Source organism: Poecilia reticulata, linkage group LG3 (assembly GCF_000633615.1).
Source record: "Poecilia reticulata strain Guanapo linkage group LG3, Guppy_female_1.0+MT, whole genome shotgun sequence".
In the NCBI taxonomy this organism is placed as follows: Eukaryota; Metazoa; Chordata; class Actinopteri; order Cyprinodontiformes; family Poeciliidae; genus Poecilia; species Poecilia reticulata.
The window spans coordinates 20,198,464-20,224,646 of NC_024333.1; the positions used below are offsets into that span (position 1 = coordinate 20,198,464).

The window sequence follows — 26,183 nt, forward strand, 5'->3', positions numbered from 1 at the left end:
TTTCACCATTGACATAAATAGTAATACCACTACTACTTATAATAATTTTAAAAATAGAAACAAAAGAGATCTAAGGTGATGCAACTGAATTTATTTTTGACCACAAGGGGCGCTGCATCAGTGGCACTGTCAAAAAGGACGCGCAAGGGATCCTGGGACTTTTAGTTCTCAGTGAGCAACGGCTGGCTAGATAACACTCCGAAGAGCAAAAAAAGACCTACGAATAGTTCGTCTGCTTTAAATTTAGCGTGAGTACGAGATCCACAAGCTTTGAATTTGAACAGCTTTTGGTGGATTTGTACAGAAGAGCAGCTTACTTTGGGTCAAAATAAACAGGAAGTTATTAGCTTTGTGGGACGTGTAGTTCCGTTTGTAGGCCGCCAAGCTTATTAACAGCGCATACAAAAAAAAAGAAATAGCTACAAAATAACCAAAAACAAAGGTTGTGCTTCTTAACCTTTTGAGAGAACATGCCCGGGTTCACCTGCTGTGTTCCCGGTTGCTACAACAACTCGCACCGGGACAAGGACCTGCGCTTTTATACGTTCCCCAAGGACCCCGCTTTGAGGGAGCAGTGGCTGCGGAACATCTCCCGGGCCGGGGTCAGCGGCTGCTTCAGCACCTTCCAGCCCACCACAGGCCACCGTGTCTGCAGCGTGCACTTCGCCGGTGGAAGGAAGACGTACATCGTCCGGGTGCCGTCTCTCTTCCCCCTGCGGGGCGTCAATGAGCGCAGGAGTCGGCGGGGCAGGGGGAGGAAGTTGACCAACTCGGCCCCTGCCCCCGGGATCGTCGCTACCAGCGTGCTGGGGAACACGGCGGGCATCGTCGAGGGCACCATCGGAGGAGAGGTCGGCGACGACAGCATCACCGTGGTTCAGATAGGCAACAACGGAGAGTACTTGGGCACGGCGCGGCTTCCCGCCCAGGCAGAGGGACCCTGTAACTGCACCCCGCAGAGTCTGGTGGAGCTTAAAGTTGAAGACTTAACCGCGGAGTCCGGGGCCAACCAGCAGCAGCTGTCCGTCCAGTACCTGAGTGTGACCAGCAGCCCGCTGGACCACTCGTACTCCCTGACCACGGGCACCACGTCCGCGGAGCTGCTGCGGAAGCTGAACGAGCAGCGGGACATCATCGCGCTGATGGAGGTGAAGATGAAGGAGATGAAGGCGACCATCCGCCAGCTGCGGGTGGCTGAGGCCAAGCTGCAGGAGGAGGTGCGGGAGCGGGACCGGCTGCTGAACAGCAGCCCGATGTCTGGGAACGCCCGCAAGAAAAACTGATGAGGAGGCGACTTAAGTTACCCGAACCGACCCTTTACATGGACCCAGATTCACCAGGAGGAGTGTGAAGAATAATCCTGCCCAGTTTTGTATTAAACTAAAATAGACTGCCTGGTTTAGGTAGCAGGTTGATTCATCTTACTGCTAATCACGTAGGAACTGGACACATTTTACGCCCCCCCAAGATTCGCAAGTCAAGCATATTTCTAAGCGAAAGGAGCAGAAGTTGAACTCTGAACTTTCTGGTCGTACAGGGGTTTTTTCTATTGACTGTTTTGACTTTATGTCCAAACCTTTCAGCTTATAGTAGGAGGCTGACCCAAGCAGCAGCTTGTGCTTTTAACATGAAGGGCACCAAGATGAAGAAAACACTACTGACAAGCATTTTCATCATTTAAGTGAACTCGGCCCTCATCACAGATGCCTTCCAATGTACTTTAACTTAATTTACCATTGTTGCTTTTGAAAATATTTGTGCAAGGGAAGACTAGGTTTAGGAAACTCCTTAATATAGCAGGCATCCCACAACATCGGAAATGTTAATAAAGGAAGTTTCAACATGTTTAAATGTGCTTTTTTTTTTTTTTTGCCTTTTCCTGGAGGAAAACATTTACTGAAGATACGGTTTGCAGCTTCTACATGTAATCTGTCTCGAGCTAGTTTTGTGTTTGTTTCTTTTGTTATGCCAGTTCATTGTAACGTGTTGGACTGAGTGCTTTTTTTAATTGTGTTGTCTTTAGGGCTTTATGGACAATACATTTTACACATTTCTTAGTTTTGAACTCGGTCTGACAGATGTGCTCCAATCTCAGTTTCAAATCAATGTCACTGTGAAAGTTTTATGCTGACTCACATTAGACTTCTCAATGTCAATGTCAAATTTACTCATATAGCACTTTAAAAACAGGTCTAAATCTGCACTAAAGTGCTGTACAACAATGATAATACAATAAGTTGATGAAAAGAAAAAGAAATTAGTGAAAAAAAAAGATGTATTGATATTTTGTCCAGTTGTCACATTTCCCGAGGCTGTAACAAGCTTCTGCTTCAGATTCAGACAATGACAGAGTGACGTTTGCTTTAGAAAATTTAAAATAAACATTTGCAGTGGCTCCTGTAAACTATTATGAAGCAGAATTTTTTGGGGGGTTGGATTGTGAAAAAGCTGAACAATATTATGAAGAAAAAAAAGTGCTAGAGATTGAACATTGTCCTAAAGTGGTGGAAGAAAATGTACCAATTCTCTAACTTCTGTTTGTTGCTTCAAATTTTCCACACATTGTTCTTTTCTCAAAGTTGCGGCTACTTTGGAAAGTGCACCAGTTTCTCCTGCAGCAAAACACCTAGTCATGATGCTGCCACTCCTTCATCTCCTTTCCGTTGGCTGGGTATTCCCATGGTGTTTAAACTTTTATTTCAGGTGTAATTAGAAAAATGCTCTGCTTACTTTTTTAAAAACTCGAGAAGACATAAAAAGGTAAGTTTTGTACTTATTAAAGACCGCAAGAGATTTGAGTGTAGATCCAATTAAGCACCAAAGCTATTTAGAAAAGAAGAGATTTGATTTAAAATATTCAGTCCCTCAGTTACAGGATCATTTCAACAGATGCTTGGAAAATAAATTGTCAAAAAACAAAAGTGGACAAGTGGCACAACTCTTTGACACGTCAGCAACAATTATAGAAATGTTAAGTCAGAAGAAAAATGTACGCATCTTTACCATACAGAAGTTTGTTAATGAGTGTAGATGTGGACAAAATGCTAAAGGGAATAACATGATTACAGTTTTAACTTTTTTTCTGTGGTGATATGACCCCCTGGATTTAAAAGTTCTGATATTTAACGCTGATTCGTACATTTGGGCTGCAAACCTCATGGTTTTCTAAAGAAATTCATCATTTTGGAACAAAGACCAACAAAATCTTGCCCAGAGGCACAGGCAACATTTCACAGTTTGTAATGTCACTTGTTGATAAAAAATTTACAAAAAGTAGCTGTTAGACAAATATAAAAAAAAAGGAATTTCTAAAAATTATGGTTTTTGTACTGACAAGAGTTTCAAACTTTTTTTTACTCTATAATTGATATAATTGTCATTGAACACAAACCTTGATTATCAACATTTTAGCAATCATTTAAAAATTACATTTTCTGGCTTTTAAAAAAATATTTTTCTCAAATAAAAATCATAAATATCAAGAACAATCAGATTAAAATGTTAGCTGTTGATTCTGGAAGCCAATGTTCTTCTACCTGAAAAGATAATAAACATTAACCATTATTATTGCAGGTGAAAACTTTAAAAACATAAATTCTATGGATAGAAATGTGTGTGATGTGTGCAAGAAAACCAAAGAATCCGACGCCTCTGGGAATGTTTTGCTTTAATTTTGCTCAACTCAAGCAAACTTAGAGCGTTTTATCAATAAGTCTGTAAATAATGAAGTTTTAACCCAAAATGTTGCCTGACAGTGAAGCAATTCAGACGTAAAAAACGAGAATTTCATGGCTCCCAAAAAGAAATAGAAACAGAGAAAGCAGCAGAGATGATGAATGGATAGACGGAGCGAGGATCCAGATCCCTAATCTCATCTGGATTTATTTTTTACCCCCAACAGTGTTGCATAATTCCTTAATCCGGCGCTGTCGATCAAACTTACACAACTCTATATTTATTTTCTGTCGTTTACAACTGATGCCTTCCTGTTTGGGCCGACAGCAGCTTTTCCTGTCCGGTTCATCCAGTCATTCAGGGAGATGATGTGGTGAGAGTGAGAAATAGGGGTTGACACATGAGGAGAATGTGAAAACAGCAAATATTAGAAATAATTACAACATTTACTCGAAATTTGTTGTAATTAGAAGGTGTCAAGATTTGAAAAACAGTTTCGTCTCCTAACATTTGTGGTAGTTTTGGACAGATTATAAACTGAGATCAGAATCAGTAATCCATGTGACGTAGAGAAATGAGTTTGAAGGATTTGTTCATGAAGACTCTAACAGGTGATGATTGTGTGTCCTGTTGTGTCTGGTGAAACTTTGTGGTGCTTTTTGATCCTGTGTTTTTCTGTTACAAAGATATTTCTTGCTACGTGTAACTTTAATTCATTCATATGTGAATGTTGCCATGACTACATTGCTTAGGCAGAAGCAAAAATGACTTTATGATAAGCATTTTTCATCAAAATGATCATTTCAATTGCAACCTTTACCTCAGTTTTGTTAAATGATTCATGATTTTAAGCTTTGGTGGGACTTGTGGCCTTTATGATCAATAATCAGACAGGAAAGGCGGAGATAGCGAAGGAGGTAAGACATGGAGCAAGGAGCTCAAACAATATTTATTTACCACATTTCACCAACAATTCAAAGTGCTTTCCACGATGAAAAAAAAAWAATAATAAAACAAGGAGCGAGCAAGAAACGTCACATTGCGGTGGTGAAATAAAGGAAAGTGACGAAAACCTAAAAATTGATTACAGAATTAATCAACCTTCCAGTTAATTAACGTAAACTCTAAGCAAATGTGGTTTTAGCCTTTATTTCAAGGAATTCAGTTCTTCATCATTTTTAGCATCCAGATTAGATGAGGATAAAAATCGACGGAAACTGCAGCTATTAAAAGGTCACGTGACCGCGTTGCAATTATTATAATCTGACGGTCTCACGTCGGTCCGGTGTGCCGCCTCTTGGGCCCAGAGATAAACAGTGATTTGATGTCCACTGGAGTCATAAAGCAGCTGTTTTCTCTCGGATGGTAAATCAGCTCGCAGCTGTTGTTACCGACGCTGAGGTCCAGCTGACGGAGGCGACATCTGCGCTCATCCCAGCGGCTCTCCGGGGAAAGAAACCCGCACCGACATGTTCTGATTTAATTTCCTTCTGGGATCAATAAAGTATTTTTTTWAAAAAAAAATGAATTGAATTAAGACAATTAGAGGCACAATATGCAACTTTTACATAAAATATGTTTTTATATTTGTTAAAATATATTAAAAGTGTCACAGTGTTGTGGCGGTTTATAAAATAAAAGACATAATCAGTGAAAAGATCAATCTCCTCCACTCCAACCCTGAGCTACTATTGCCTCAGAGCTCCAGATAAAAAGCAACCAATCAGAGCTAGGAGGAGGTACTTAGCGCTGCCAATCATCCTCATGTACTTCCCTGCTAAATGTGCCAAATGAGCTGATGGTGGAGAAACAACTGAGCATTCGTGACAGGCTCTGGTGGCTGAGAGACCAAGGGAGAGAGCAGAGGCGTGATTGATAGCAGTAAGACCCGCCTCCTGGCTCTGATTGGCTGTTTCTAGTTAACGCTGGGAGCACTGGGAAAACACAAACGATTTTTCAGAGATTATCTGTCTTATATCATACTGTCACAATATAGTGACAGTTTCAACAAATATTTAAAAAATATTTTTTAAAGATGTTAAGTGGTGCAGCTTTAAGTGGTTAAATGAAAAATCTTGCAGAATGTAATTTTTTTTATCCGATTAATCGTCAGAATAGTTGATAAAACAATCATTTACTAAAATAATTGCTAGTTGAAGCCCTAGCTTCTAGTTATTAAAGCATCTCTTTTTGTCTCAACTTGGAAATGAGCTTGTAATGCATCGTGTCGGTCGATAAAAATCTGACATTTTAACTTGTGTTTAATGAATTTGAGTCGTCTGAAGGGCATAGAGGGAAGAAGATGATTTACAAAAAACATATCAAAGCAGTTTTAGTTAGTTTTGAAACTGTTTAGTTTCATGTAGGAAAGTTTACCAATGCTTCTTGGTGACCCATATAGCTGTATGGAGGGACTGTCCCATGGGCGGATGCTATTCTCCGAGGCCAGCCTGCATCTGCGTCAGATTCCCAGGTGAGCTGGATGAACTTATCCTCCCTGGGACGTCATCCATCTGCTCAAATAAAGTCTCTAAACACCACAAATCCGTTTCACATTTCTGTGTGAAATTTTTCGGTCCAGCACTGTCATAAAAAGCTCCTTGTTTCAGAATAAAAGCAGCGTCTGTCAGCAGCCGTGTGTGTGGCTGAGAGCACAATCACCATTAAACCACACATAATTCATTTGTGTTTCAAATAAATGCTCCAGATACTGAAATACCGGAAATGAGAATGCTTTAATCCACTGAGCCGTGTTGGGATGCCGTCATTGGTCCCACACACACGCATGCACACACACGCACACACACACACACGCACACACTGACATCCTCTTTGCTCTGCATGATGCATTGGTCTCTGTCACTGTTAATCCAGCTCGGTTGTGCCTCTGAGCATTGTCGTACTTTCTGCAATCTGCCAATTTCCCAACGGATGGACAGCGACAGAACACTTTAAAGCACCAGGGTTTTTGTCTGTGTTTGGACCTCCAGCTTGTGGGGGCTTCAGTCCGGGTCAGAGGTGGTTCTCGGCTCCTGAACCCAGCCATGAAGTCCCGTCCAGGAGCTGCGGCTGTGCTGCTGCCCATCGCTCTCTGCCTCAGTAAGGATGTTGCTCTGCTCTAAGCTGGTTTCGTTTACCTTTCTTATTGCTTGAAACGTTTTTTTTCTTTTCCTAATTTATGCTTTTATCTTACTGAGATATTCATGTCAAAGTGCTTCTGATAGTTTGAGATAGTGTGAAGATAAAAGTTTACACATTTGAATGAGAATTTAAAAATGTTTTGCTGACATTTATATATGTGAAAAATAAAAGGAAGAGCTAAAACTTAACGTAAATCTAGTTGGACATCAGTTCATGTTTGCCAAATTTACAGCCAAGAAGCAGGGAATAAAGGTAAACTTAAAACTAAAGAAGCTTATTTATGTCTGGATCGATATCGGTTTGGATCGATCCAATATAATATCAATAACAAATAGGTACCAGAATAAGGTTGATACTTCAGTTTTAGATTCCCTCTTGAAATTATATTTTTGTATTGTAGTTTTTCAAATCTACCTCCAAACAGACTTTATATAGATTTGGTCATAAATAATATTTTGCACTATGTTTATTTACTTAGGAGTAAACGTTCACAAGAAATGTTAATGGGGTTTTAAAGTATTTTGTACATACCTATAACTTTGTCCAAATTCTGTGCCAAATTTGGACAAAAATAATACTAAAATAAAACACACAAAAGAGACGACACATCAAATTCAAATAAAAAGTATCAATATTGATGTTGGTGATGTTGGCTCTGTATTTATTTGGTATCTGATCAATATTAAAACATGCAGTATTGCACACCTCAAGTTTATCAGCTGACTGAAACTAAAATATTTAGATTTATTTTATGACATTATCACAACTACAGCTGTAGGTTATTTTTGTTACAGGAGAAATTTGCAATTGTGAAGCCAATCTGAGTTCTCATTAAAGTTCTGGGCCCAAATGTGGGCAACAGATTCAATCCCCAGGTAAAATGATGCACTTCAATAATTAGAGGAAACTTTGGTAATAAAGTATTTTGTTAGCTATACTGCTGAAAGTTTAAGAAGAGTGAATAAAAAGCAGAGCGAGCAGAGTTAGTGGCTTTATGGTTTAGCTGTTTTAAGCATTTTGTTGCCAATGTTTGATCACCGCACAAAAGAAAAGGTATTTTTCTGGCGTAATGCTGAAAAATTTACATTTTATTGTAATGAAATGCCAAAGAAACGAAGCTGTAGTTTTCTATGAAGGAGTCCTGCAGTTCTGCCCCTCCTCCACCTGTTGCTGCACACTGCTGTAGAGCTGCCTGTTATTTATTAAGGTAATAATGATTTGAAGCTACAGTTGGGAATATAACCAGCTGAGATCAATTTGTTTTAGTGTCTTTTTACACTGTAAGTTACAAAACATTAAAAAGGAATAATATCCAATGCAGCAAGCATATCTACTTCAAAACCATTAAATTACTGCTAAAATTATTTGGTCTTTATTCTCTGTTTTTGATTTAGTCGTACGTCACTAGCTAAAGGAAAAAAACATGGTTATAATAACTGTTATAGTTATAACATGTTTGCAGCGGTTCCTGCTTTTTAAAATAATAGCAATTACAGCAGGGTGTACATTTTATTTGAATTTTATTTTATTTTAATTTTGGTTTGATACAAGACAACTGTATGTGTCGCAGAAGAGTTGTTCAACTTGTTGTTGAACTATAATTATGGTGCCTGACTGGTTCTGCTAAAATACATCATATTTAATCTCATATCAGAAGTCCAATGTGAGTCCAGTCTTACTTCAAATCTATCCAGGTGGCCCAAAACCCACATGAAACCCTCATAGACATGTTAGCAAGGTCAAACCGGCTAATTTGTTCAAATATATTACCTTTGTCCTACAATAGAAAATGTCTGTTAAGACTGATTATAGAAAAACTAGAAAAATGACTGAATTTATAATGATTAATTATAAGAGAGTGAAACATTTTAGGGTAAAATAAATAAATAATAAATAAAAAAAGGTTTGTGTTTAAAATCCAGGCGTCCTTTATGTTTTTACTTCAATAAAATAATTCTTGTCCCTCTGAGAGGYTAAACATTTATTCATAGCTCTGACTCTGATGGAGACAGAAATGACCAGAATCTCAGAGGAGATCCAGAGTTCATCACACACAGACAGTATTAGTGCCCAGGGAGGAATCAATGCGTTAAAATGATATAAATCAACAAACAGAAATGATGTGCTGGAGGCAGGAAGTGATGAAACGTCCCCAAACTGAGTGCTGCACTCCTGACCCTGGAAGAGCTCACAAAATCCTGCAGAACCAGGAGGAGATCTTAAACCCAAAGTATTTTATTCCCCTGCTGTATTTAGATAGTTGAGTTAAAGTGCTGACTTAAACAGCCTCAGGGAAATGTGTAATCTATGAGCTGATCAATGTACTCAGACAGCTGGTAAACATTTTGGCCTTGATGGAGCGTAATCTGTCCAGATGAATGGACTTCAACATCTCTGTATTCGGTTGATCCATCTGAGCATCAGATGGATTTTTTTTTTTGTCACCAAAAATTTTTATCTCTTGCTGTATTTTCCATGTTTATGATTAAACAATAATATCTCTGGTTTTCTCCTCCTCCAGGTTTGGCTCCGGTGTGTTTGGGAGCTGCCATCCCCGCTGCGTGTGGGACCATTTACAAGAGCTTCGCTCAGTGTCTCATCTCACTTGGGGACAGTTTGGTGGAAACACAGAAAGACCAGAACACACAGGACATCGACTCAATCTGCAGGTGTGTGTGACGTCGCTTCCCTTTATTACTTACGCTGTTACACCTTTTGTGTCGACTGGAGTTGTTGTGAATGAGAATGAATTACCAGAAAAATGGTTTTTCAGTGGGAAAATTCAATGATTTGCACAGAAACCCATTTGGCCTAAAGAAGATAATAGCAAAACATAAAAATTTCAACTGAAAATAAATAGGAAATGTAAATAACTGAAATATATATATAAAATATATACAGTACATACATACGTACGGACGTATGTATGTACTGTATACTGTGCGTGCGTACGCACGCACGCACGCACGCACGCACGCACGCACACACACACACACACACACACACACACACACACACACACACACCCCTACATACATACATACATACATACAAGTTTGTATTGTTAAAGTGTGCTTGTAAAGATTTTGTGTTTAATATACATAAATATTAGAACAACATCTTGTGCTTTTTTACTCCTGAATTTGGGTTAAGTTTTGAAATATTCTTTGCTTTGATTTTTTCAATTAACATCTATTGTCTCTGGATGGTTCTTTTTTGTTTTTCTGCCACTTATTTATGCAATAAAATTTTTAAAAGTGCACAGAAGCAAAACTAATTTGTTTTTATGACAGGCTGCTGGAAAGAAAGCGCCTAAATATAAATATCCGATGTAGAATTGGATCTTTTCTAGGCTGTCTGCTGTGTAGACACGACACTTGTTCATCCCCTTTTTATGCCCAATTGATTCATACGTCAAAGTTAAGAGGCTTAACAAGACAAAAACAAACAAAATGAAACATTACCTAAGACAGCAGCAACGTTTAACTGTAAAATCAAGTTCATACGCTGCAAAAGTAGAAATAAAGCTTCAAAAGACTTTCAGAAAGTCAGAAGAAATATTAAAAAATGTCTTCAAAATTGTGATAGCAAGGTTTGTAAAAGATGATGGGGAACAACTCAAAAGTTTTTAAACGTGAAGAAGAAAGCCATGTCATAATTACTCTGAAAACTGCAAAAGACTTGACACAGAAGCAGAGTTTTAAACGTCCAGCTTGACAATAAGCCAAACCAGGCAGCCAGAGCAACAACAGAAGGGTTTAGATCAAAGGGTGTTCAAAGTGGGGTTCAGGGGCCTTTTGTGGTCCATGGAGTGATTATGTGTGCCCCCCTGACCACAATTCAAGGATAAATTAGTAGAAAACTATTACGTTTTAAATTAAAATCTACTTACAAAATATCAGAAGCAACACAAAGCGACCATCTTGTTTTCTTCTGTTGTCATGGCAACCAGGTTCCCATCTTCTCGTTGAGTTATAGTCTAAAGTACATTTGGTTTTTCAAATGAAGACTGACCGAAATCCTGATTTTATTGCTGTAAGTAGATTAAATATTCTTCCACTTTTCTTCAATTGATCCCGGAATAAAAGCAAAAATTAAAGTTTTCCTTTATTTTATCAAAGAAAACATTAAAGAATACTTGAAGTCTTGGATCTATGATCTTATTTGACAAAAACTGGTTAATTTGTTTGCTTAATTAAAATATTTTACGCTTAGTCTATTGTTGAATAAATAATTAAAAATGCAGCATTTGGATATTTCTTTGCCTTGCTTATACTGCTTTACTTTCGAGCAAAAGTTTGGAAACCTGGTTTAGATCAAATCATATTCGTTTGAAAGTCCAGATATGAATCCAATTCAGATTCTAATGGAAGACAGGGAACATGATACATGCCTCTTAGAGAAATCCTTTAATCTCCGGTAGCAACCATTCAGCTGTGCAAAACGTTTCCAAGCTTCCACGTTTCTGCCTCACAGCACCAGCTCCCCCACTGAGCTCCTTCAGACTAGCCAGCAGCAACTAGCAAACACCTGGTGAAACTGCACATCTGCTGAGCTCAATATTGGAGCTACTTTTCAGTGCAATGCTGGTGAAAACATTGTTCAAAGGTTAATAGATGAGCGATGTTGTGATGACTTTCTGAAGGTGGAGTTTCAGAAAGATCAGGAGTTTTTAAAGCAACAGAGAACCAAAGTTTTTAAAGTCACATTTGATAAATACAGCATTTTCTTAACACACCTATAGTTACTTGATTGTGCTATGAAATGGAAAACACATAACTCTGTTGGTTCATCTTACTGGAATCCGTCCACATCTGTGGTTGCAACACTTTCTCTCCTACAGAGACCCAAGCGCTTTCGGTTTTCATTCAGATTTACTCTCCCTATCCTCTCCTCTTGAAGGTCCTGGAATACTTTCCATGTCTGCGCCAGCGCCGCCCTGGCCGGCTGTCCAGGAGAAGCGGCAGCTATCTGGGAGTCTCTGAGACAAGAGTCCAGGAAGACCCAGTTTTCCGGAAACCTCTACGACATGTGCGCCAGCCGGACCACCCTCCCCCCCAGCGCTCTGCCTGCACCCGACAGCTCTGCCACCTCGGACCAGACGAACAAGGAGACTCTGAAGGGCCGTGCACACAAACACGGCTCGGCCAGCATCTCAGCGCTGCTGCCTGTGTGCAGCATGCTGCTGCTGCTGTCCCTCAGGAGTTAGTCACTCCCAACAGAGACGCTCATGCAGCAAAGATTGAACAAGCTACAGGCTTTTAAACTGGAGATGCCACCGTGAGAGGCTGGGTGATTGTTGACCAGAGTGAATGCTGTGCTCTTGTGGATTTGCTCTTCAGAGAGCCTGAAGCAAAGTTTCTGGTTTAATGTTTATAGATATAAATGTTTTTATCTAACTGATGCTCCACCTGCTGTCCAGTTCACAATGGAGAAGATGTTGAATTTAACTTACTGGATTTGTTCTGGTTCATATAAGATGGGGCATTTTTGATACTGTGCAGAAGTCTTGGGCCTCTTAGTCTCTTCATATTTCTCAGAAATGGACTTAGACGTTTTTGCAATCTTTTTAAAGTTGCCTAGGACATTGTTTTCCAAGTATTTTGTGTTTTGTTTTAAGCTTCTTATGAAAACAAGACCCCATGACAGAGAATTACATTTCAACATCTCTTGAGAAGAGAAAATAAAAGACTATAAATGTCCTTTATTGTTCCTCCAGGGGGGAAATTCAGGTGTACCAGCAGCAACGCGACAGGCAGGTCGATTAATGTAGAATTACACAAAAACAAAAACATAAAAGCAGAACTAGCAATAACGTGTTGTACAGTGAGGGCTAATTTACAACATAAGAAAAGACTACAATTAATGAAAACCATAAATGTGCAGTCAAATAAGATGATTTAAAAAATGGTATAAAAAGCAACAACAAACATTTACCAGAATTGAAAACAATCAGTGCAAACATCAGCAGGGATGAAAACACTGATTGAGTTTGATGCAGCCGTCTGTCACTGAAGGAGCTTCCCAGCATCAAGTTAAAGTCCTAGTTAAAGTCCATCTGTCTCCCACTACCTGCATGGGGTCAAAGGGCATCCTAAAAGAGTATTAAGCGTTTTTAGATGAGGCTTGTTGACAGAYTTGATTACAAACTGGATAATTACGCATCTCTCAAGTTCTGTGTCGGGTTTTCTAACTTATTCTGATCATCTATCCTGAAATAACATAAATGCCAGTAAAAATGGAACCAGAGTAGAAAAAACTTGAAAGTGAATTTATTCTGATCAAGATCATTAGAAGATTGGCTCATTTGAGGCAAATTTAAAGAAAGTATGAGAGACTCAAGACTTTTTGCAAAGCACTGTACCCATTCAGCTATTAGATAAATATTAAGAGTTTAATACTCTGTGCTGGGGGTTTCTTTCTGCCAACCATTCCTCTTCCTTTAACAGATTTTTTTTATTAAGCAATTATTTAAACAACAAAATCTGAAATAAAACCTGAATCCAGCAAGAATATTTGATATAAACTGTTTTCTTTTTTCCACTTCTGAAGAAGAAAATGAGATTTTTAAACAATGCTGTAAATCCTTATGTACATGTAATCATTTCATGTTTATGCAGCGGCAGCTTTGTGCAAAATGTTTTGCTGTGTAGCCAGTTTTAATAATCAGAAAGTTAAAACCCTTCTTGTTTCTACATTTGGATGTGTAATGACATTTCATCCTCCGCTTTAAGAGTTATCATTCAGTTGAACGTTTTCCCCCCAGAACCTTTTATTAAAAGGTTCTGATTTTAAAAGAAAACTGAAAGAAAGAGGTTCCTCTTAAAGAAAAAAACAAACAAACTTTTACCTGTAAATGAAACTGCTGGAGCTCCTTCCATGTCTGCGTTCTTGTCATGGTTTGTTTGCCTCTTTGTGTAAAACTGATTTTCAAACTAATTGCTGATTCGAAGGAGTGTGAACAGAAATAAAGCAGTTCTTTTAAGAGCGAATTCGGCCTCACTTGTATCAATGTGCGTAGGTGGAACAAGGAGGTGGGCATGTATGCGAAACTTAATACTCTTAAGCCGTTTCATAACGGCAGATTCATGAGCAGATTAATCTCGTCTTTCTCCTCTCGTGCGCGATAAAGCGGGTCGTACCTTGAAACCTTTAAATTTCTCTTCATCTCCGCGGGTGGAGGATGATTAGCAGCGCATCGGGCTCTCAGTCAAACTCATCTGAGTATCCTTGTTACTGAAAATCAGGATGTGTGAAATCTATCAGACTTCATTTTTCTGGACTTTCAAAGCTTTTTTAAAATTCTGTGTAAGACTTGAATTTCCCCTCTGAGGGAGAATAAGGATATTTTTAATCTATTCTGGATATAATGAGTAACTATCAACAGTCTTATAATAAGTCACCACTGACATACAGGAATACTATGATTTTGTTCCTCGCACACCAGAGATAAATTATACGAACAAACAGAACTTTATCCCCTAACATTTGAAGCCTATTGAAGTGTTTATTTAGAGTAAAACTTTAAAATCAGTGTTTGTGTGTAAATGACTGGATGATATAATTTTAGTGATATCAAGTTAAATTAAATTAGATTTTTTTCTCTGTTTCATAAAAATCTACCTGGACGATAAAGCCTTTTGTAAATACGAATCTCCATTATATAATAAAACAAGAAACAGAAGATGCTTTTACATTTCTAAGGATTTCAAATTTATTCTGATTCAATAGAATAACTAACAGCAAGAATCAAAAACAAATTAATGTTTACTGTTCATCTCCAACACAAATCTTAATTGTTCATATCACTTTGTCTGCAATAAAAGCATATTTAAGTCATGATGTCATTTACCAAATTAGTATATTGATGTCGTCAGACCCTGCATATGTACTTTGCCTTTTGCCAGGTTATTTAGCTTTGCTCCCAGTATCTCTTGTTTTTTTTTTGCACATGTAAGCTGAATTTAATCATGTTTGAATTCCTAAACCAGTTAAATTCATTCACATGCAAGCAAAATGAGTCTGAAATTTAAACTTTTGACCCAAGTCATGCAGCTTAAAAGACAGTTATCCCTGATACCAAAGTACCAATGTAAAAACCTCTGAATTAAAAAAAGTTCCAGCAACAACAAAACACCAAAATGTTCTCGCTAGGTTTTGTGGCATTTAGCAAGTAGAAATAATTTTGGCAGGAAGTTTAGTCTGACAATGAGAAAAGAATGTGTGGATCTTTTTATTCAGTGTACGTAAATATCTGGTTTCAACTGCAAATCCATAAACATATCTAATCTCTCTAAACGCCACCTGGAGCTTGTTTGAATCACTTTAAGGCTTCCTTATCATGATTAAGGCCAATGAAATGGAAAATGAAGAGTCATTATCTCGACCTCTGAGTGTTATAAGATGCAGAACAACAGGCAGGGTTTTTATTTTAACGTTTTCCGTCCACAGCAGGCGCCACGCAGCATCAAGCTCGTCAGGGATTATGAAATCCACGTGCCGTGGATTGTTCTATCCATACGGAAGGATTTGGGTGCATCAGAGCATAAATCTGTAAGCTGTATGTCACATCAACTTTACACATATTTGAATTAGAACAAAACAAACAATCAGAGTCTATTTTTAAACTGCAGTACATTACAAGCAATTTAAGATTTGTAGTTTATTTGAAGTGGCGCCAGTTAGCTCTCCGCTAAAATCTTTACAATGACTAAAGCACGTTAAAATGGCTAATCTTCCCGTTAGCAGAGAGAAGGAGCAGACCAACCAGGTTTTTATTAACATTTAACAAATATACATGCATAAAAACCAATGAGGTCTCAGCAGCAACTCAGAATGATTTTCGCTAACCTGCTGCTGCTCCTGTTTAACACACCTACCCACAACAACATGGAGGCACTAAGGCAGGGGTCTGCTAGTGGCTCTTTGGACCTTCAATAAAGGCTTTAAATAACTTTGGCTAAAAATGAAAAAGAAACAGTTAATCTTTTAAAATAAAGATAGAAAAATAAATAATGTTTTTTGGCCATTTCTAAAATTTTCTGCAATATTTGCATTGGATTTTCACAAAGAATGACACTAAAAGTACCAGGGATATGTTTTGGATATGGATATTCCTTGATCTGTGATTATTATTATTTTTAAACCAGTCTCTTATATGTTTATTTAAAATCCTAAAACTAGAAATACAAATTTCCTAGATATCGGTCTAAAAAGTTGTCTTCTTTCAAAAATCTCTGTGACATTAGCAGCTTTAAGCGAGTTTTATTTGGCTGCCCTGAGAGCAAAATGGCTCTTTAGGTTGTAAAGGTTGCAAATTCCAACACTAAGACATGTACAAAATGACTAAAAATACAAATAATCTAAAAAAAATGTATATGTGAAGACATTAAAATAATAAAATTTTCTTTTCTGAATTATATGTAGTGTTACACCATGAACTGGAAAGTTTTTACCCCCTTCAGTCAATAAATGAACTTTTTTGAAACCAACATGGTAACCTGAGTTTTTTTATCCCAAGTCCAGTCCTTGAGAGTTAACATCTTGTAACTTATAGATTCACAGAATTTACTCTGACACACCTGAATCAAATGAAAGGCTTGAAGTCGGGCCTTTGCAGAGCTAAATGACTGAATGCGGATGAGCTAAAAGATACTTTACTGACCCCAAAGGGAAATTAAATAAATAATTCAGATGTGTTGGAGGAGAAATGCATTTAGAAGTTGCTGGACATCAGATTTCCAAGCCTAGAGTTGGACATCCATGTTACACAACAAATATTGCAATTCTGCAGTTGCAAAAAGATCAATATTTTACATTACTAGTTCAAATTGTTAGCTTGCACAACTATTCATTCAACTGGTTTTGCTCTCATGAGAGAAGCCTATTAGAAGAAGCTGCCAAAGCACCTCAAACAGTAACAACAAAATTATTTGTCAGTTTCTCATTGTCATTTTAAATTATTTACATGGGAAGACTTTCATTACACAGTCCATGCCCTCATTTGCCGTTGTGTTTTGTTTCGTAGCTCATCTCAGATGCTTCATGTTGCCAATAAGGAACATAAAGGGACAGCAGTTGACTGAACACAAGCAAACGCTCACTATTGTGCCACATTTTTCAGCCCACTGTGAAATGCTTAACATTCAAAATTAAGACCACGTAAGCGAGGCTGTGTGTGCCTACATACTCCCCACACACCAGTTGCTCATAGTGGTTTCCTGTCTGGGAACGTGTCCTTTGGTTCTGGTGCTGAGTGTTTAAACTGGGTCGGTGTCATGGAGGAGCTGGCCCGGGAGAGCATCAGCCTGCTGGCCAGGTCTGCATCTTTAGCCGATCCCCCGAGGCTCGGCTCGTTCGGAGCGGTGTTCATCATGCTGAAGTCCGCGCTGGGAGCGGGACTGCTCAACTTCCCCTGGGCTTTTGGGAAGGCTGGGGGTGTGAACACCTCCATCACTGTGGAGCTTGTGAGTTCAAAGCCAATTATTCTGGCCTTTCCATCTAAAAAGTTTAGTTGGTAAGTTTTTATGCTGGTGGCTACGATTCGCTTCGGACAAAAATTGCAATGACGTACTTCCGGTGAGCAAACGACCGCCAGTTTTTGTATAGGAAAACAACTCGAGGTAATGGTGAAAATGTCGTTATTTGTTGTGTGGTCCAATAGGATTTTATTGCTTGCTGGCGGCCAAGACCCTTAAGTCTTAAATGTAACCCAGTCGCTAATATTTGTCCATGATGTAACGCGCCAGTTCGCTACAACGTTCATCACTTGCAGCAAAATCCTGTCAGAAAGACATTTTTTTTGTCCTATCCTGGACTATAAAACAACCCTCTTTTTTGTGAACACTGCTGACACAATTCCACATTTAATAAAATGTCTCCTCAGTTTTGTGTTCAGTGAATTATGTTACATAAAATCCCATAAAGTGGCCTAATGGTGAATTTTAATGCTAAGAAACTTCTCAACATTATTGTAGAACATAATTTACCAGTTTTGTTGCCACAAATCATACTGTTTTCAGAGCTTTTTTTATTTCTCTTCCTTTTTATTTTTGCTTTATTTTCTCCTTCCCCTTCTAGTTTATTTATTGTCTATTCTGTACCTATAACTCTGATTTCTGATTGTATTTGAATACTTATTTGCATTACTGTCTTGTGTTTAGTACAAATCTTTCAATAAAATAAAAAAAACACCCCCCACTGCAAAGACAGAAGTACTGAGCTGAAGAACGCAGTTAATGTTAATTAAATATTTGAAGTGCAGCCAACTGAATGACTTCATTCACTTCCTCCGCCTCCATTGCTAAAACTGCAGGCAGACTACAGTTCTAAAATAGAGCAAGAAATCGACATCGTCATTTACAACTTCTAGCTTGATTGAAATTTTGCTGGAGAAATCCACTTCAATTGGAGAAATCTCAAGACAGAGCAGTGAAGGGAGATGAGAATCGCGATGAAGGCAGTGGGCAGGCCAGTGCTGACCTGCAACCATGTCTCTCTCTCTTCATGGTGTGAAAGAGGCCCCCTTTTTCACAGGTGAGCGCTAATGAAGCCTCAGGTTTTAGTGTGGACTTTCACTGACCTGCTTCTGACTACGGTAAAACATGCTTTCTAAGAACAAGCAAAGAGTCTGAGTTTTATGTTTTTGTTCCAGGATTTTGCTCCTAATTTACAGAATCTTAATACCTGTTCAGGTCCATAATATCATTTCTCTTTTGTTAGCACGTGAGGCACAAAAATAAACGTACTACCACCCTCATAGGTGTGACCCTTTTAAGTACTGTGTGTTTATAGAGACAATTATTTGGGTCATTTTGCTTTTATCTGATTAAAAATTTCCTAATTTTGGTAAATGGTCATAGTTATAAAAAATGTCTCATTTTGAGTAAATCACAAGTTTATGTTTTTTAGCAGTAGTAATTCTGGGTTGGGTTATTGCTTATTACCCAACTCTGCCAAGAGGGTTGTAACTTTTAGCAAGATTTGTTAGTCGCTAATTTCTACAGTCTTTAGAGGGATTTAATTTAATAATTCTCTTGAGGTTGGAGCTCTTTATTTACATAGCATTGCTGTGAAATGAGTTGGATTGTGGTTCCTTAAGACAACTTCATTATTAGTTTTTTTTTTGTTTTCTCATTTTTAAGTGATGGTGTTGATGCCAAGGTTAGTGTTTCTGTTGAAGTTATTGTGAAAAATTAAGTAATTTTGAGAAAACAGGCTGTGGTATGCCTTTCACAGGTGTGTCCATGGCCATAGGTTTAAAATCTTCAAGCGGGAGTGACACCAAGTATGGATTAGTGTTGAACTCTTCATTGTTTTCCTCTGCAGGTGTCTCTGGTGTTCCTCATCAGCGGTCTGGTCATCCTGGGTTATGCGTCGTCCGTCAGCAGACAGAAGACCTATCAGGACGTAGTGAGGGAGGTGTGTGGACGAGCTGTGGGTCAGCTCTGTGAAGTCTGCTTTTGCTTCAACCTCTTCATGATAAGCGTCGCCTTCCTGGTGGTGGTGCAAGACCAACTGGAAAAACGTAAGTAAAAATAGAACGAGCTCAGCAGCTAGTTTATGTTTTGAAAAAATTATGTTCTTTATCTCTTTCTCATGTAAACTTTGGTAAGACTTTGGGTGTCATTGATGAACTTGTTGACCTAGACAATAATCTGTCAAGAAAACACTAAAACTTGGCTCCTGCTCTGAAAGATGTTCTTTTTCAGCTTTCAGATATTTTTTTTCTTCTTTTTTTTATATCTTTGAGCTGTTTCAGGCAGCAAATGTTCAGCTTTTTTCAGTTTTTCCTGATATTTAGCTCCACTATTAATACATCCAAATACTTTTTATGCCTTGTGTCATAATCCTCTTTTGACTTGGATATTTGCTCCAAAGCCAGCCTGCAGGTCCTTGGGTCATGTAGCAAACATTGGCTCTTTAAAATAAAGATATTTGCAAACTAATCTGCAAAATATGCTACTTTGGTTACAGTCTGACAGCAAAATTATTTTTTTAATTGAACATTTACAGTAGTTCAGTAGTTGGAGTATTTGAGGCCAATGTAGCTATGCTAATTATAAGTTGACAGTCAAAATTTAGCCATTTATATGATGTTGCTTTAGATTGCAACATAATGTAAACAAAAGCTTTCTTTCACTTTACAGGATTCTTTCTCTCTCTCTCTCTCTTCAGTGTGTATTTCTTTATACGAGACTGTGACCGGATCAAGTGAGGCAGACATGCCTTACCACTGGTACACTGACCAGCGCTTCGCCCTCTTCATCATGTGTCTTCTCATCATCCTGCCTCTGTCCATCCCAAAAGAAATCGGCATACAGAAATACACAAGGTACTCTGTGTTTATCTCACCTCTGATAACATCACACATATATATATATTTTTTTAATTTTCTGAGTGTGTTTTTTGTGTCAGTGTACTAGGGACGCTTGCTGCTACGTATCTCTGTGTCGCAGTCGTTGTTAAGTATTATCTAATGGACAGCCACAGGATTCTTTACCCAGAGCAAAGCCGAGGGTCAGTACCTCTCATTTTTCTTGGATTGTGTGTGTACATGTCTAGCGTTTTATCTAATGTACTTTAGTAAATATGTGTATCTTTCAGAGTCAGTTCCTGGGCCTCCATGTTTAGTGTGGTACCAACCATTTGCTTTGGCTTCCAGGTACGATCATCTTCAACCACATTCAAGTTGTCAACGAAAAGCACAATGTATTTTAGCTTCCTGTTGTTTTACTTTAAAACATGATTTTCCGAGAAATTATTCCTGATTTTGTTGGGTTATTTTTCAAATCCTCTTTTATGTTCAAAAACCAATAACATAATTTCCATTTCAAAGGAATGCCTAAAATATATCAAATGAAACGTAATCATCAAGGCTTTCTATTATATTTGGGCAAGTCTGAGGGAGATGAATTTTCTGACTTTAGACTGCAAAGCAACATCATGCAATTGTTACTGAGCGTGCTGCCCAGTGTCAGAAAACTGTATTTAAACATAAAAAAATTCACATTTTTCCTGATTTTATTCTTCCAATTAGGCCTCAACTGCTTCTAAAAACAGCCAAGCGCTTAAACAAACCACCAAGTTTTCTGAAAATAAGTTAATGTTTCTGGTGTCTGAAAAATTAGCCGTTTTAAAAAAATCTCCCGATTGCTGTTACATTCCACGGGCACTACACCGTTACCTAGCAACCCCAGGGAAGCCTATCCTCGTTACCTAGCAACCCAAGTGAAATTTGAGCAGGTTTGGTCAGCTGGTTTTACCACTGTATGCTCTGTTCAAGGGCTGCTGGAAAAGACAAGTGTTTAGTTTTTCACTTGCCATCTAGAAACGAATTGCTGCATTTTTGTAGGCTCCACTTCTGCCTTTGAGTCTTATTCAGAGTCTAAGATGTACAGTTGTATAATTGCGCATCTATTTGGAACTATTTTCATGCGCAAGTGTAGGGGGCGTGACCAGCAGCAGCTTATTTTGATTTAAAGTGACAGGAAGCCCTAAAGCAGCTCATTTTGAAAGGAGCGCAAAATAGGCAGAACTGACCAGACTAAAATCTCATTATCTAAGAATGATTTTATGCAAAAAAAAAAAAAAATGTAATGAACATATTTTGTATATCCAATAGACCTATCCCAACCTGTTCAGGAAAGCCTAATAGGTCACATTTAATAAATCATGAAGAATCCTTCTGTGTTTTGAGTGCAGTGCCATGAAGCCTGTATAGCAATCTACAGCAGTATGGAGAACCAGAAGCTCCTCCACTGGGTGGCCATCTCTGTGCTCTCCATGTTTTTCTGCTTGCTCACTTACACTCTGACTGGTGGGTTCACTTCTCAAACATCAGCCTTTCTCCAAAACGTTCTCACCTGTTGACCACGTCCACCTTCTCTTTCACCAGGTGTGTATGGCTTCTTGACCTTTGGGCAAGGCGTAGCCTCAGATATTCTGATGTCATATCCTGGAAATGACGTGGTGATGATCATCTCCAGGCTGCTGTTTGGAGTATCGATTATCACGATATATCCCATTATTCTTCTGCTGGGGAGGTAATTCAAGTCTGAGTGGAGTTCGTGTGGTTTTGAGGATCCTCATGTTGTCTCTGTGTGGAACAGATCTGTGATCCTGAACCTGGTGCTACGACTTCAAAGAAATCGTTGGGGAGTGGTCACTCATTCGTTTGAGAGTCGCTGCAGAGTCGTTCTGACGGTGGCCTGGATCTCCTTCACGCTTCTGATTGCCATGTTTGTCCCAGACATGGCCGATGTCATCAGCGTCATTGGAGGAATTAGTGCCTTCTTCATCTTCATCTTCCCTGGCAAGCATAAACTTTATCAATTAGAACCCATTTAAATTCTAAACTCTTGTTGGAACTGGTTGATATTTAATGTTGCCGTCTGACCATTGTGTCAGTGAAATTTATGTCATTAAAGAAATGAAACAAATCTAATTCAGATTCATAGATGTAGAATTCACTAACCAGTAGAGCTCATTTAAAACAAATACAATTTAATTCAGTCTATGAAAAATATTAATTCAGTTTAATACAATCAGATTCTGAACATTTTTATTATGAAAATCTGTTTATTTGAAAGATTTTTATCTTTTATTAATTTCATTTAAAAAAAAAAAGCACAGGGCGACAGAGGAAAGCAAAAAACTATTTGACAGACAGGAAACGTCCAGCAGAACCAAACTGATTATCTAAATGTATGGTTACACCTTAAACCTGCTTCACTGTTGGATTTATTATGCAATAAAAGCCCCGTGGTGTTCTCTGTATGTTGCAGGTCTTTGCTTAGTGTTCACAATGCAAGCTGAAGATGTCTCCCCAAGACTCCGGTGAGTGTAAACACTGTATGGACATACCCAACAAATACAATGTGTTGGGTACAAAACTGCTTTCTGCATGCAAACATCCACAATTTTACATACTACAATTTCCTAAACTGGTGGTTATAATAAATACCCTATTTCCCATTTGGATTTTTTTGTTTTTAGTTTGTCGATGAAGGTCTAATAGAGAAATGCTGTAGCTATATTTTCTGAGTTTTTGTGTATGAACTGAGCATTAAACTTTTGCTACTGAGAAAGTAAATGCCTTTACAGCCAGAAAACGCCTGCACAAGTTTAATGGGAGCTGAGCGGGGAGGAAACATTTCACTCAAAGAGAAACATAAAGGCAAGCAGGTTTGTCAAAGAGATGTTCAAAGCGTAGGAAAAAAGTAGCGGTTTATAGTCCGTAAAATACGGTAGTTACTTGATTACACTATATGTGCCTGTCAAATGCATAATATTGCTTATTTAGTTAAAGACAGGTGTTCTTCTTGTCTTTCTTCTGACTTGTTGAGTTTTGTTTGCCATTGCAGGGACATTTTAACCATCTGGGGCATTGTAACAATCGTGGTTGGAGCTTTCATCTTTGGACAGAGCACCACCATTGCTGTGATGGAGATTTTCCACAAGTTCAAAGCTTAACAAAGCAGCAGAACCTCACCTCTTCTGTCGAACTGGACATGAAATTTCTATGGCTGGCTTTTACTTGTACATATATACGTTTTGTCTTCTTGAGCAGAACATGTTTATGGAATATCTTTGTGTGCTGTGTGCAATTTTCAGTTTGAATGGATTTTATTTTAACATGTTTGTGTAATAAGTCTGTATATATATTTGATTATGGTTAAGCATGTTTGCAGCAGAAGTATTATACAGATGATCCGTGTCTTTTTCAGTAATCATGTATTCTTACTGAACCTTGCCAGGGGGCGCTATTGCACCATTTATAAATTACTTAACTGTATTTTCCCCCCACTCCACATCATGTATGAAACTGTTTATTGTCGATTTAGGCAAGAGAAAACAAGCTTTTGTCCCCTTTCTGCTAATCTCTGTGACCATTTGCTTGAGTGAAATGAGAAGAATGCTTTAAATCTTATTTCTTTCAGGATCCTTTGTACTTCTCTGTTCTCCCCCCCCCCACCCTAATCTAAATCACAGCAGCCGTATAAATCTGCTGTAGAAGTGAACCGTTTACCATTTATCCTCTTCAAGCTTAAATGAGTTGTGGGTCGCAGCTTGCAGCCGTGCACATGTGAAGTGATTTACAGTGAATCTACAAACCGGTTCTGTCAGGCTCTGGACTCAGAGGGGGGCGATTATCAGCAACATATAAGGCTGAAATTCAAGAATCAAGCAGATGACGCATGTCTGCCTGAACTCAGAGAAAATGATTTTTTAAGCATGAAAATACAGCAGCTTTCATGGATTTCTCTGTTATGTAATGGATGTTTTCATCTTGGGTGGAACTACTCGTAGTGGCAAAACCTGTGACACTCTGCTTGTGTTTAGTCCTCGGGATTATAGTTTGACCTGGCCAAATGTTTAAATCCATTAAATGCAGCTGGGAAAAAAAATGCTTGAAAATCACACAGAGCCCCTCATAAATCCTGCAGCTGCTCTCTGGCTTTATAAAGTAAACGTGGTTCTAACTAGCATGCAGCTTTCAAAAGATTAACACCTCTGTTGTCTGAACACATCTGCAAACATTTGAGACCTTTCTGTCCAGAAATACAAGGTTCAACTTAACATTTTCATTTTTCTAGTCATTATTCAAAACTAAGTTGAGAGACTGTCATTATTTCACAGCTTAAAGCAAAATTGAGAATAAAAGAGTTTTTTACTGCTGTGTCTTGGATCCAGGCGCCCTGCTTCAATTTCAATTGGCTCAACCTGCACGACTTTAGGCACATTTGAACCAAACTTTTAACGATCAGTTTTTAGCCACAGATGTAAGTGACTGTTGACAATGTGGCAATTTATTTAACCCTTAAGAAGCAGCCAAGTGGTTATGGTGTTTTCTGGTAAGAATCAGGTTAATTTTGTAGGTTTTGACGCTTCATTACAATCTAGAACTAATTACTCCAGTTTATTTTATTACAGATTTACTTTAATCTTCACTTGAGATGTGTTCATGATGCATTTTCTTTCTCTAATGATTCCCAACAAACCGCTGAGACCTCAAAATAATGAAGCATCTGTACTAATCAAATTGGTGTCTCCTAATTATAATTTCTTAAGTGAAAAACAATAAGCATAAAAGGGGCTTAGGACTTCCTAATATTTCATGATTCACCAAAAATGTAAAATGATTTTCTTGAGCATATTTGGCTCTCTTGAATGTTTGGGAATCAATGTAAAAGGTCAGACACTAATTTTATATAAAGGCCCCAAATATGTGGAAAATGTTTTCAATGAATTTAGCCAGCTCTTATCGGTCAAGTTGAATACATCTGAAATCTGTGGAGTCAGGAAAAAAAAAAAAAATGTAGCCATGACTTGTTATAATTAAGTCTTTCCCACAAAATAAATGAGTAATTACCATTCTTATTATACTCGTTTCATTAATTAAGTCGCGGCCACAATTTTTTTTCTCCCATGTCACCAGACCCACTTCATAGAGATCAAATAAAAAACAATGAATTATTTTCCTTTGTTGTTTTTTTGCTTTCTTTTTACATAAAGGGAGGACATAATAAAACGCAACATTGACATAGAACTTGCAAAATATAAAACACACACATCAACAGCTATTTATATTACATTAAAGTTTGAATACATAAAATGATGATATAAAACGTTCAACTTAAAACAGAAACAAACACAGGAAGAAACTATTTACATTACTGGAAAGAGGCGGAATAGATCCAGCCTTTCCATTTTTGTTGAGTTGTTTTTATTTATTTTGTTTGTCAGTTTCTTAGCATTTGTTTTAACAAAAAGGAGGACATAATAAAAATGCAACATTGACATTGATTTTGCAACATTTAAAACAAAGAAAAACACAAACAGCAGCTATTTACATTACGTTATGAGTTTGAATACGTACAAAGATGATGTAAAACGTTCAACATTTAAAATAGAAACAAACGCAACAATGAGGCTCTTCACTGTAGAGGCTGAATGCCAAGTCCTTTCCTTTTATGTCGTTTGTTTTTAAGTTTATTTTTTTAAATTAAAGAGTTAAATAAAAATTTAACATTGACATAGAATTTGCGACATTTAAAACAAAATTGCACTGTATGGCCTGTTTCAGGCCACTTCATGTATTTGAAAGGAGTGAATATGTCTTTGTCAAAGGACTCATTCACATTCTGCTGATGGCAAGATTGTAGTCACAGGCTGACAGAAGTGAGGCTGCAAATTTTTGTGCCATCGGCCCTTCTGACCAATACCAGCAGGCAAGGTGGGTGAAGTGGGAAAACAAACGGCAAAGGGTGGACAGACCAGAAATCGGCCGCCATCGCAATGGTTCCCAACCATAGTCCTTAAGTACGTATGCCCTACATGTTTAAGGTGTCTCCTCTTCCTACCAA

At 38.1% G+C, this 26,183-nt stretch overlaps 3 protein-coding genes across 3 annotated transcripts; all 3 read left to right on the forward strand.

The window, feature by feature from the left end:
• Positions 1-143: 143 nt before the first annotated feature.
• On the forward strand, positions 144-2,216 carry thap11 (THAP domain containing 11). Its single transcript, XM_008405422.2, has one exon. It carries the CDS (start codon positions 471-473, stop codon positions 1,281-1,283), a length of 813 nt encoding a protein of 270 aa, XP_008403644.1. The 5' UTR covers positions 144-470; the 3' UTR covers positions 1,284-2,216.
• Positions 2,217-6,523: 4,307 nt separating this feature from the next.
• nrn1lb (neuritin 1-like b) lies at positions 6,524-13,808 on the forward strand. Its single transcript, XM_008405423.2, has 3 exons — positions 6,524-6,774; positions 9,338-9,485; positions 11,719-13,808. Exons 1-3 carry the CDS (start codon positions 6,720-6,722, stop codon positions 12,023-12,025), a joined length of 510 nt encoding a protein of 169 aa, XP_008403645.1. The 5' UTR covers positions 6,524-6,719; the 3' UTR covers positions 12,026-13,808.
• A 3,231-nt stretch (positions 13,809-17,039) lies between these two features.
• slc38a8b (solute carrier family 38 member 8b) lies at positions 17,040-23,332 on the forward strand. Its single transcript, XM_008405424.2, has 10 exons — positions 17,040-17,282; positions 19,144-19,342; positions 19,993-20,149; positions 20,233-20,334; positions 20,422-20,479; positions 21,520-21,634; positions 21,713-21,860; positions 21,927-22,129; positions 22,602-22,653; positions 23,181-23,332. The coding sequence occupies exons 1-10, from the start codon at positions 17,094-17,096 to the stop codon at positions 23,287-23,289; spliced, it is 1,332 nt and encodes a 443-aa protein (XP_008403646.1). The 5' UTR covers positions 17,040-17,093; the 3' UTR covers positions 23,290-23,332.
• Positions 23,333-26,183: the final 2,851 nt, after the last annotated feature.